Genomic DNA, 12,341 nt, shown 5'->3' with positions numbered 1-12,341 from the left:
GCGCCAGCATGTATCGCAGCTGATGAGCAGAGAATTATGGCCCTAGTGCCTAGTAAATCAGACATGAGTGAAATGCTTGCTAAACTGGAAAAAAAACTAGAAAGCGTCATAAAAGAGATCTTAAATGTTCGCTCTGATATGGGACACCTCCTTCGCCGAGTAGAGGAGGCTGAAGAGGCCTCCGGCATTCAAGCTAAGGACATAGCAGATTTAAAAGAACAAGTCAAGAAGATGCAAAATGAAAACCGCTTGCTGGCGTTCAGACTTGAGGAACAGGAGAACCAGAGTCGACGACAAAATTTACGCATTATATCTGGGAAGTTTAAAGGGGTTGTAAAGGTTCATGTTTTTTCACCTTAATTCATCCTATGCATTAAGGTGAAAAAACATCTGATGATTACCGGCCCCCCAGTTTAATAATAATAATAATACATTTTATTTATAGTGCACTTTACATAAATAGATCTCAAAGTGCTACAGGTTAAAACAAAGAAGAAAAAAAAATGAACAATTTATACAAAAAAAAAAAAACAAAACATCTAAAATGAACAAAAGGCTTTGCTAAAAAGAAATGTCTTAAGACATTTTTTAAAACAGTCAGTAGATTGAGGGGCCCTCAGGGTATCAGGTAGTGCATTCCACAGGCGCGGGGCAGGCCCTGTCTCCCATTGTCCTAAGTCTAGTTCTGGGTATATGAAGAAGGTTTGAGTGAGCTGAGCGGAGGGAACGTGTTGTGTTTTGAGAAGTTCTTTAAGGTAGGGAGGGGCATATCCATGGATACATTGGTGTGTGAGGAGAGAAACCTTGTACTCAATCCTAGCGGAGACAGGAAGCCAATGGAGTGAGTGGAGAATGGGGGTAATGTGATCATGTTTCCGCACTTTCATCAGGACCCTTGCTGCAGAGTTTTGGATATACTGAAGCCTCTGCAGACTCTTTCTAGGAATCCCAATGAGAAGTGCGTTACAGTAGTCCAGCATAAACCAACCTTTTGGCATCGGAGAAGGAGAGAATGGAACGGAATGTAGAGATATTACGGAGATGATAGAAAGAGGTCCTGCAAAGGTGATTTATATGGGCCTCAAAAGAAAATTCAGAGTACATTTTTACACCAAGATTTGTAACTATTGATGAAAAAGGGATGTTAGAACCGGAAAAGGTAATGCTGGTTATGGATGATGATTTGATCTGGTGAGAAGTGCCAATCAGGATGACTTCAGTTTTAGAACTGTTTAGTTGAAGAAGTTGTGCTCCATCCATACCTTTATTACCTCCAGACAGGTTGTGAGTACTGATACGGATGACTGTGAAGATGGAGTTTCAGCTGTTGCATTTACATAAAGCTGTGTCATCAGCATAGCAGTGGAATGAAATTTTGTGGCGGCTGATAATTTGACCAAGGGGGGCAAGATAGAGGATAAAGAGGATGGGGCCAAGAACTGACCCCTGGGGGACACCGCAGGTAACTGTATGTGGATTTGATTTGAAATGACCCAGAGAAATGTATTCTGTCCGGTTCGTGAGGTATGATTTGAACCAACTGAGAGCTGTATCATTTAAACCAGTGGTAAGATGAAGCCGGTTTAAAAGAATACCATGGTCAACAGTATCGAATGCAGCAGAAAGGTCCAGGAGGATGAGGAGGGAAGGAAAGCCAGCATCGGATGATATGAGGAGGTCATTTGTAACTCTAACAAGGGCAGTCTCTGTACTGTGAGCAAAGCGAAAACCTGACTGAAATTTTTCAAAAAGATTATTATGTTTAAGATGGTCCTGAAGATAAACAGCAACTGCTTTCTCGAGGACTTTTGATATGAAAGGGAGATTGGAGATAGGCCTATAATTGGATAGGACTTCCGGATCAAGAGTGGGTTTTTTAAGCAATGGTCTAATAATAGCAGTTTTTAAAACAGGGGGAATGTGACCAGTTTGAAGGGAATGATTTATAACAGCAGTGATCAGGGGACTCAGGACAGTGATATTCATAGGAGGTAGGAAGAGGGTCCAGGGGACAAGCGGAGGATTTCATCTTCCTGACAGTATTCTGCACCCATTCAGATAAAACCTCAGGAAAGCAGTTTAGGGGTTGGGAGGCGATATATGTTGGGAAAGCAATTTGGGTGGGAGGACCAGAGAGGGCAGAGCGAATATGTGCCATTTTCGATGTAAAAAAATCCATAAATTTATTGCACTGCTCTTCTGTAATTGCAATAAGTGGAGGGGATTTTGGTTTAAAAAGGTGGTTTAGAGTAGAAAAAAGTTGCTTAGAATTTCCTGGACTGTTTCTGATGACATTGGAATAAAACTGTGACCTTGCCTCTTTAAGGGACTGTGCATATTTTTGTTGTTGCTCCCGGTAAATTTGTTTATGGACAGTAAGGCCAGATGCTTTGAAGCGCCGCTCAAGGACCCGCCCTGCTGTCTTCATCTTACGAAGCTCATCTGTAAACCAGGGAGCTGAGCGGGTGAAGGTGACTGTTCTTGTTTTAACAGGGGCATGGAGGTCCAAGAGGCTGCTAAGTTGATTGTTATAATAATCCACTGCTTCGTCGGCTGATGAAAAGTGTGTGGAAAGATGCTGAAAGTCTGCTGCCAAGAGTTCTGGATTTATAGTTTTTAGGTTTCTGAAACAGATATTCCGCTTAGGCTTGTAGAGGCTGGATGGAGATGGCAAATCCATGGACATGGCCTTGTGATCAGACACACCAAGGTCATACACCTGTAAGTTGGTGAGAGGAGCACAGTTTGTAATGACCAGATCCAAAGTATTCCCCCTGGTTTGTGTGGGGACATCAACAAGTTTTAAATTGAAACAATCCAGAAGTTGAAGAAATTCAGCTGCAAAACAACAGGAGGTGGTCTCAACGTGAATATTCATATTGCCCAAAATTATAACATCAGCAGAGAAGGTGTAAAAAGTTGTGAGAAGGTTTGACATCTCAGTGATAAATGATGGATTAGGTTTTGGTGGTTGATAAATGAGGAGGAACAGCACAGGTAATGCTTGCAAAGATAGCTCCAAATCGCTACGATAGATAACTGACAGGCCCCCACCTCGCCCTGTGCTGCAAGTTTTTTGGAGGTAGCTATATCCTTGGGGACAGCTCTCATTCAAAGAGGAAAAGATATCTGGTTGGTGCCAGGTCTCTGTAATACACATATAGTCCAGACAATAATCCAGGATATGATCATGAATGAAGCAGGATTTGTTTGTAATAGACTGTGCATTTAAGAGTTCAATTTTGCTACTCGATGATGCAGCAAGTCTTTGCACCGGCCGTAGCAGACTAAAGTCCACTCCACGTTTCCTATTCAACTCACTAAAAGGTATTGCCATAGAAGCGTCCAAACTACAAATCAAATAGGAGACAGCACTCTGATGCCGCGTTCGTGGAGCGACAGTTTGCGTTGCTGACCAGAGAGCCAGGATGGTATGGCTTGTCTGTGAACAAACTTTCTACGGGAACTTCTATGGATGTTGCGTGAGCGGCGGAGAAGTCCTAGTTGTTTAATCTCTGCAATGCACGGTGGAGTGAAGAAACTGTTGAAATTTTTCAGCTGATTGACAGAGTAACACAGCATAGCGGTGGTGCCAATAGCGGCAAGGAGAATGCAGGTTGTTTTTAGCTGCGTGGCCAAAATGCTAGCTACTGCTGGACTCAAAAGCTACCTGATAGCTATCCAGAAAGATCCATGGTTTGATGTTGCATATAATAAACAGTTATTTAAAAAGATCTTCTGGTGGATGGCACGAATAATATTATTCATATAAAATAAAAGAGTATTATTTTAACTCAACTGTATATGTGACAAGCAAAACAGCACCAGCGTCCTCTCTCAGTGTTCTCTCTCCCAATAAGGAGTCTGGAGCGGTATGCAAAAAATAAGCAAAAAATATGCAAAATGAACATGCAAGTAGAAATGCAGGCAAAAATGGGAGTTACATGCAAGTTAGTATATAGATAATTAGTAGACAATTTGAATGTTTCTTAATGGTTTATAGTAGTTATTTGAGTGCCTTGAAATACACCGGTCACATTGCATGCATTTGCATTTAATTATTTAGCTAAAATGTCAATAGCTAAGCCGAGAGGCACCAAACGGCAAAGCAAATGTAAAAACAGATTATAAAAGGCAAATAAAAACGAACCTGTGCAATATATGCAGTCAATAAATTAAATACAGTCTGCGATTTGTAAAGAGGGCACATACTAACAGTCCACAGAGCTATTCAGAAAAACCTTACAGGTTGCAAGTTACCTCCTGTTACCGATCCTCAGTCCTCAAGCTTCATTCAGTCTGTGATTAGTCTATGGTTCTTTCAATCCCCCAGAGGGGGGTAACCAAAGAGCCCACTGCCTCTCTGCAAACCCCCAATACACGTCTGGCTCTACAGCTGCTCTAGCCTCCGCGTGCTTGCATGCCACCCTCCTAAACTCTCTCACCAGCCGGGAGATGGCCAGGCATGCATAGGCTTCCACAAACGTCTCAAAACAGTTCCGGCAGCTTTTGGTTCAATTTCGCCGCTCAAGTCTTGCAGATACTCCCGCCCCCTGACCTCTCTCACAGGTATGAGAGAGACGGGTGTCCACAGGCGGCTGATGTCTGACGGGGTTCCTCTCACTGATGCCTACCCAACCCGGGCCGCGTCCTACTGTCCATAGGAGGGAACCAGAGACAACTCTTGAGAGATGTAATGAAGTCTTTGGCGCGGCTGGACTGGAGAAGCGGTGAACAGACAACGCCAGTGTCCTCTCTCAATCCAGCGTCCTCCCTCAATTAGCTAATCCCTAATCAATCCCTTACCTGAGCCCTCGAAAGTCCCGCGCTCGATCCCATGCTCGATCGTTGCCCGCTCTTCTCGGCTCTTCATTGGATAGATTGATAGCAGTGCAGCCATTGGCTCGCACTGCTGTCAGTCAAATCCAAATGACGCGGGGGCGGGGCCGAGTCCTGCACTCGGGGGCTATGGCCCCCGAGTGCAGGACTCGGTAGCGCGCCTGCAAGGTAACCCCCCGGGAGAGCGCTTCTCCCAGGGGGTTATCTGAGACGGGGAGGAGCTAGGAGAGCCGCCGGGTGACAGCAGAAAACACCATTCGGTGGGCCACTCTGTGCAAAACAAGCTGCACAGAGGAGGGAAGTATGACATGTTTCTTATTTTAAAAAAATAAAAATCGAACCTTTAGTGTCACTTTAAGGAAGCGGTACTGTGCGACCTGGACCCAGATAGTAAACATCAATACCTAAATGTTACAATTTCAGTATTTCGGATTTGGTAAAAAAAGAAATCCCTGCCTCCGGTGAAACCAAAGTAAGAGTAAATGACTAGCCATTTGTCACTGCCAGCTTTTTTTGTAGGCAAGTGCTGCTGAGTCAGGAGCAAACCAAATTAAGCATCCTAACTACTTTGCTGGGATTTTATTTTAAATTGTTATCAGCAAACTAAGGTGCATCACAAGGCTATTTGGGGTTAGTCAGCATAGTTTCTGTGGCAGGTGGAATTTAACAAGACTTGTCCTGCTAGAGCACAGTTTTTACTTACTTATCTAATAAATGGGGTCAGAAAATTCCAGTGAGTAATCACTCTCAGGGGAGTTTGAAGAAGCACGGGTGCAGTGTTGGCACATTTGTGTGACACTTTATATGGACACTAATGCTGTGATTATTAGAAATTTAAAATTTAATGCACTTTTTTGAGCATGGAAGTAAATTTATTATTGCATATTTGCACGTTTGGATTTTAAGCACTTTATATTTATATTAATGTGAATCACAATTTTTGAAGCACTTGAAGTATTTGTTACACAATACTAACAAGGTGTGAGTGCTGGTCACATTCTATACAGAAAACTAGAGTTTTGGCTATTCCAAACCTCTGAAGTGATTGAAGCTGTATTAGTGCACTTATAACAAAAACAAGTACAGTACTGCCCGTGATACTTTTTTTATTTGCACTAACATATACATTTTCAGGACAATCTTTCAGGGTATATCCCTTTCTTCAAGGTCTAAGTAGTACTGATTAACAGTTCTCGGACCTTGAATAAGGAGGAACATCCCTAAAGCTTGTCCTGAAAACTATGTTAGTGAGAATAAAAAAAGCATTGCGCCCAATCCTTTGATGGAGATCCCCTTAGGATATCTAGTACAGGTGAAGGTATCAAACAGGTTGCTGACTGACCCTGCTGGCAAATAGAAAGGCATCTAATGTACAGTATATGGTACCTCAAGGCTTTATCTGAGATGATATGGTAGAAACTGTTAACATGCTCATATATTAGTGGGACATAAAACCTAGGTAGGATAGGCTTAGCAGAGCTTTATACAGTTATCAGACAAAAATTTCTTGAAAGTGTAGTGCATACCCTTTCACCATATGAGATGGGAGAGATATCAGGCTATATGCAGTATCATAAACATCCACAATAGTAAGGTTTTAAAATGTATTATTGTGCACTCCTAAAGAAAGATCCTTTGGCAGCTGGATCATTAAACATCTTGCAACCATTTAAAGTTTGTTAGCTTTAGAAACAGCATCAGCAGCACTTATCCTCTTTAAAATGTAGTGTAACAGTGAAAAAAAAATCTGGAGTATAACAGGCAGCAGTGCTTAAAACAAAGCCTCATATTCCATTTCATTATTGAAATCAAGATGTAAACCACAGGATTGTTCCAATACCTACAAATAGCTTTTGGATCACAATAAAATTAGGTTGATACAACACAATTAGCTATCCAAAATTCTAGCAAGAGAAGACTTTTCTGCATGTTTTCATTTTCAAAAGCTATAAAATGGGCTAAGAAAAAACTGCATGCAACATAAAGGTCCACATTTTTAATTGTATGTCTTGTGTCATGAAATGGTTTTGCAACATAAATAAATCTTTTGAAGACAACAAATAATATAAAAACACATAAAATACAGTCCTTTTAAAGGTGTCTATAGTGTGGGTTCAGTTCTATAGCTTACTAAACCCCATTGTCCTGTTTAAAAAATAAAAAAGCAAAAGGGATTTTTTGCAATAGGCATTAACAATTAGTAAAGTGCTTTGTAGAACATACTATTTACAATTTAAGGAGGATCTTGTGGGGAGATCTCTCCCTAATATCTAGTTCCATCCCCCATCTTCTGCTGGATTTTTCAATTAATCCTATGAAGAATACATCAGGTGGCCTTACCAACATTTTCAAGGAAGCTGTTCGGAGCACTTCCTCAATGTCAAAAGTCTGTATTTTTCTCTGGTACCTTCAGTAATATAAATTGACAATAGGGAATTCACCTTGCACAAGTGGCCATAAGACACATTGTTTTATAACATCACAACGCCATCGGAACACTGACAAAGAGGAAGTTCTATCTAGCAGCAAAGCAAATGTACGTCTTGTAAAGCAGCCAGATGAAGAATTACATCATAACAAGTGCCTGATCTTTTTAGGTGCTTTTGCACTCTCCCCCCTCTCCACTGTAATTTAAACTTTCATCCTAGGATGGCTTCTTTATTTTTCTGTTTTCAGTGCTCTGTTTTCTCTTGTCATACGCAATCCTTTTTTAGAATCTCCATTACTTTCTTGCCCAGGGCAGGTTTCCATGGCTGGACAAAACTTTTCATATTGACAATAAGGCGACCAGTGCGTATATCTTCATACCCTGCAACAAGGTATTCCAGACCTGTGGAGAGCACCAAGCATTTGTGTATTATTAAACTTTTCCAAAAATGTTATTTTGTCATCTTGGAAATTATGAACTATTTTACAAAACATTTGTTTATATGTTAGGCCAGTGATTCCCAAACTTTATTCAGGCATGTTCCATGGTAACAACGGTGGCATTGTTATGTGCCACTTGAGCTAAGCAGTTAAATAAATAGATGAAATCTGGTACATATGCATGTGAACTACCAAAATACATGTAATTCTTCTTAACCCTCTCAAGGTCAAGACACGCTCTACAGTTGGCAAGAGTGCCAGTCAGCATACAAGACTGGTGACCTAACCTTTCCCTTCTGTAGCACTACAGCTTGGTCTCTCCCAGTCTAGGCTTGGTGAATGTTGCAGCAAAAGCACACTAATGAGGTCATCTCTTTACTCTTCTTTACCTTAACCACTTGCCAACCAGCGGCTGCAGTTTTACTGTGGCAGAATGGCACAGCTGTGCGAAACGACATTATGTAACGTCGCTTCGCCCTGTGGCCACTAAGGGCGCGCCCGCACTCGCTGCTCGCCCCTGGAGCCGATGTGAGTGTGATCGCTGGTGACACACCGAGAACCAGGATCTGTGTGTGTAAACACACAGATCCCTGTTCTCTGAGGGGAGAAGAGACTAATTGTCTGTTCATACAAAGTATGAACAGCAATCTGTCATCTCCCCTAGACAGTCCCCTCCCCCATTCAGTTAGAACACAGAAAGGGAACACATTTAACCCCTTGATCGCCCCCTAGTGTTAACCCCTACCCTGCCAGTGACATTTTTACAGTAATCAGTGCATTTTTATAGCACTGATCGCTGTATAAAATGCCAATGGTCCCAGAAATGTGTCCGATGTGTCCACCATAATGTCGCAGTCCCAATAAAAATCGCAGATCGCCGCCATTACTAGTAAAAAAAAATAATAATAAAAATGCTATAAATCTATCCCCTATTTTGTATACGCTATAGCTTTTGCGCAAACCAATCAATATACGCTTATTGCGATTTTTATTACCAAAAACATGTAGAAGAATACATATCAGCCTAAACTGAGAAAAAATTAGCTTTTTAAAAAAAAATGGGGATATTTATTATAGCAAAAAGCACAAACTATTGCACTTTTTTCAAAATTGTCGCTCTTTTTTTGTTTATAGTGCAAAAAATAAAAACCGCAGAGATGATCAAATACCACCAAAAGAAAGCTCTATTTGTGGGGAAAAAAGGACATCAATTTTGTTTGGGTGCAGTGCTGCACGACTGCGCAATTGTCAGTTAAATCGATGTAGTGCCGAATCGCAAAAAATGGCCTGGTCATTCAACAGCCAAATCTTCCGGGGCTGAAGCGGTTAAAGTGGTTGCAACCCTAAAAAAAAAAAAAAAAAAAAAAAAAAAAAGAAGAGGGATTTTGCTCCCTTATAGCAGGTTAAACAGCAAAGTGCTTGTGCTTTCTAACCTGTCCCTCTCTAAGCTGTAAAAACCTGGTTGATCCTACCTGTTCCTGTGTCCCCTTATATAAACTGACCACGGTGATTATGGCTGCTGATCCCTGATTACCGTGGCCAGTTTACGTGCTTCAGTCATCCCGCTGCTCTCCTCTCTCCCCCTGTCAGCTCCTGTGTGTGTGTGAGCTGCCCCGCCCCTCTCCTCCTGCTGCTATTAATAGAAAAGTAAAGTTAAATAAATATCACTGCCAGCCACTCTCTTTGATGAAGCCATCCTACACTGTGTAAGTGTTATGCCGCGTACACACGATCGGACATTCTGACAACAAAATCCATGGATTTTTTCCGACGGATGTTGGCTCAAACTTGTCTTGTATACACACGGTCGCACAAATGTTGTCGGAAATTTCGAAAGTCAAGAACGTGGTGACGTACAAGAAAATGAGCTGAGAAAAATGAAGTTCAATAGCCAGTACGGCTCTTCTGCTTGATTCCAAGCATGCGTGGAATTTTGTGCGTCGGAATCGTGTACACAAAATCGGAATTTCCGACAACGGATTTTGTTGTCGGAAAATTTGAGAACCAGCTCTCAAATTTTTGTTGCTGGAAATTCAGACAACAAATGTCCGATGGAGCCTACACACGGTCGGAATTTCCAACAACATGCTCACATCGAACATTTGTTGTCGGAAATTCTGACCGTGTGTACACGGCATAAGTGTACAAAGATGCCTCTGAATACCTTATTACTGATCTGTTCTGGTCAGTCACGTGACCTTCACCTTTCTCCTCCTCTGATCTAAAGGCTACAACGGGAGGGGCTGAGCGGACAGCACAGTGGTCAGGTGACCTCCCCGGCTGACTTCAGGGGGGATCTCGGCCCCTCCTGCAAAAGCCCTTAGATTGGAAGGAAAGAGCGGCCGGAGGTTACATGACCATCCAGAAAAGACCGGAGGTAAGATATTTAGAGGCATCCTTTTACAAGAACACTTATACAGTGATGGATGGCTTCATAAAACAGAGGGGTTGGCAGTGATATTTTTAAAACTTTACAGCCACTTTAAGCATGTTCAGGAAGGGAGACATACTGTGCTCTCCTTCACCCCAAACCTACGGTTCAGAGAATTACAGGATACTGATATCAATACATATGCAGGTACTCATACTATTGTTATATGAAAATACAGTTAATATTTTTTAATTACATGACTGTACAAAAAAAGTGATTTTTTTTAGTCAAAGGAGTTACTGCAGTTGAAATTGTAATAAAATCGTGGAATGCCAGCAAGAAACTTTGTTTTATGTTTGAATATAATCCAAAGTCATAACTGTATGTATATTGTTCTAAAGCCCTAAAAGACAGTATTACACCCAGGTTTAGTTATGTCAGCTCATAAAGAATGTGTACTCGGAAAATAGATCAGCAGAAAAGTGTAATCGGAAATTATTTAAACAATGTTGGCAACTGTGTGCTTTATGACATCCTTGTACTTTGGCAATTACTGTGATGGTTTTCAGGATTATAAACAATATACATACAGTATCTCACAAAACTGAGTATACCCCTCACATTTTTGTAAATATTTTATTATATCTTTTCATGTGACAACACTGAAGAAATAACATTTAGCTACAATGTAAAGTAGTGAGTGCACAGCTTGTATAACAGTGAAAATTTGCTGTCCCCTCAAAATAACTCAACACACAGCCATTAATGTCTAAATCGTTGGCAACAAAAGTGAGTACACCCCTAAGTGAAAATGTCCAAATCGCTTGACTGTAGGCAAGACACACTTGTCTTTGTACTCCTCCCCTGGTTGCCGCCCCGACATGCACTTGACACCATCTGAACCAAATATCTTGGTCTCATCAGACCACAGGACATGGTTCCAGTAATCCATGTCCTTAGTCTGCTTGTCTTCAGCAAACTGTTTATGGGCTTTCTTGTGCATCATCTTTTAAAGGGGACGATAGCCATGCAGACCAATTTGATGCAATGTGTGGCGTATGGTCTGAGCACTGACAAGCTGATTCCCCATCCCTTTAACCTTTGCTGCAATGCTGGCAGCACTCATACGTCTATTTCCCAAAGACGACCTCTGGATATGATGCTGAGCACGTTCAGTCAACTTCTTTGGTTGACCATGACCAAGCCTGTTCTGAGTGGAACCTGTTCTGTTAAACCGCTGTATGGTCCTATAGTCTAGGCCAGCTTTATGTAGAGCAAAAATTCTTTTTTTCAGATCCTCAGAGTTCTTTGCCATGAGGTGCCATGTTGAACTTCCAGTGACCAGTATGAGAGAGTGAGAGCAATAACACCAAATTTAACACACCTGCTCCCCATTCACATCTGAGACCTTGTAACATTAGCGAGTGCCATGACACCGGGGAGGGAAAATGGGTAATTGGCCCAATTTGGACATTTTCACTTAGGGGGTGCACTCACTTTTATTGCCAGTGGTTTAAACATTAATGGCTGTGTGTTTAGTTATTTTGAGGGGACAGAAAATTTACAGTGTTATACAAGCTGTACACTCACTACTTTACATTGTAGCAAAGTGTCATTTCTTTAGTGTTGTCACATGAAAAGATATAAAAAAAAAATCTACAAAAATGTGAGGGGTGTACTCACTTTTGTGAGATACTGTAAATACTCCTATTCACAAAAACAAATGTAAAATTCCAAAAGCAATGGTGTGCAATAACATATGCATTAATTTAGCACTATGATCAGCATTCAGCAGCTTGTTATAGTTTATTTAATGAACGTTGTTTTTAAATTGGCTGATGTACTTTTAAAAACTACAGTTATAAGTTGGTACCCAGAACATGAAGACAGTGGGAACATTCTTAATTTTCATGTCTACCATATACTGCTCTTTGAGCAAGAAATAGAAGGATGCAGAGCTGGGCTGTGAAACTAAATAAGAGCAACCACAATTTCCAGTCAAAATAGTTGTCAGTTTCTTTTACTAGTGTGACACTAAACTGCATAGCATTATTTCTGTACATATATACGTATATACACATACAGTATATGTACACTATATGTTTCTGACTTGTCACCTTTGTCTTCTTTTTTTGGGGATGAGAACATTTTTTTCCTTCTGGATGAAGGCATCCAAGGATGGTCAAAACACGTGTTTTCCCTTAAAGGGCAGCCTCTTGCTTTACTTCTTGCAGAGAACCTCCACAAACCAAAACTTAAACCA

The 12,341-nt window shown here is 41.2% G+C and overlaps 2 protein-coding genes across 2 annotated transcripts in view; both read right to left on the bottom strand.

Annotated features, from left to right (window-relative positions):
* Window positions 1-1,232: 1,232 nt before the first annotated feature.
* On the bottom strand, window positions 1,233-3,337 carry LOC141133952 (uncharacterized). The gene is given in 3 exon segments (XM_073623558.1): window positions 1,233-1,347; window positions 1,349-1,966; window positions 2,313-3,337. Coding segments are annotated over 3 exon segments (1,758 nt in total).
* A 3,483-nt stretch (window positions 3,338-6,820) lies between these two features.
* The window catches only part of NTN4 (netrin 4), a 252,953-nt gene continuing 247,432 nt past the window's right edge, over window positions 6,821-12,341 (bottom strand). Inside the window, exon 10 of the mRNA XM_073620153.1 lies at window positions 6,821-7,669. Within this exon, the coding sequence (XP_073476254.1) occupies window positions 7,533-7,669 (137 nt within the window). The 3' untranslated portion in view covers window positions 6,821-7,532. The remainder of the gene's footprint in view (window positions 7,670-12,341) is intronic.

This window comes from Aquarana catesbeiana, linkage group LG03 (assembly GCF_042186555.1).
Source record: "Aquarana catesbeiana isolate 2022-GZ linkage group LG03, ASM4218655v1, whole genome shotgun sequence".
NCBI lineage: Eukaryota > Metazoa > Chordata > Amphibia > Anura > Ranidae > Aquarana > Aquarana catesbeiana.
Note: the sequence above shows the minus strand (reverse complement) of the source record. Positions and strands in the feature narration are given on the sequence as shown.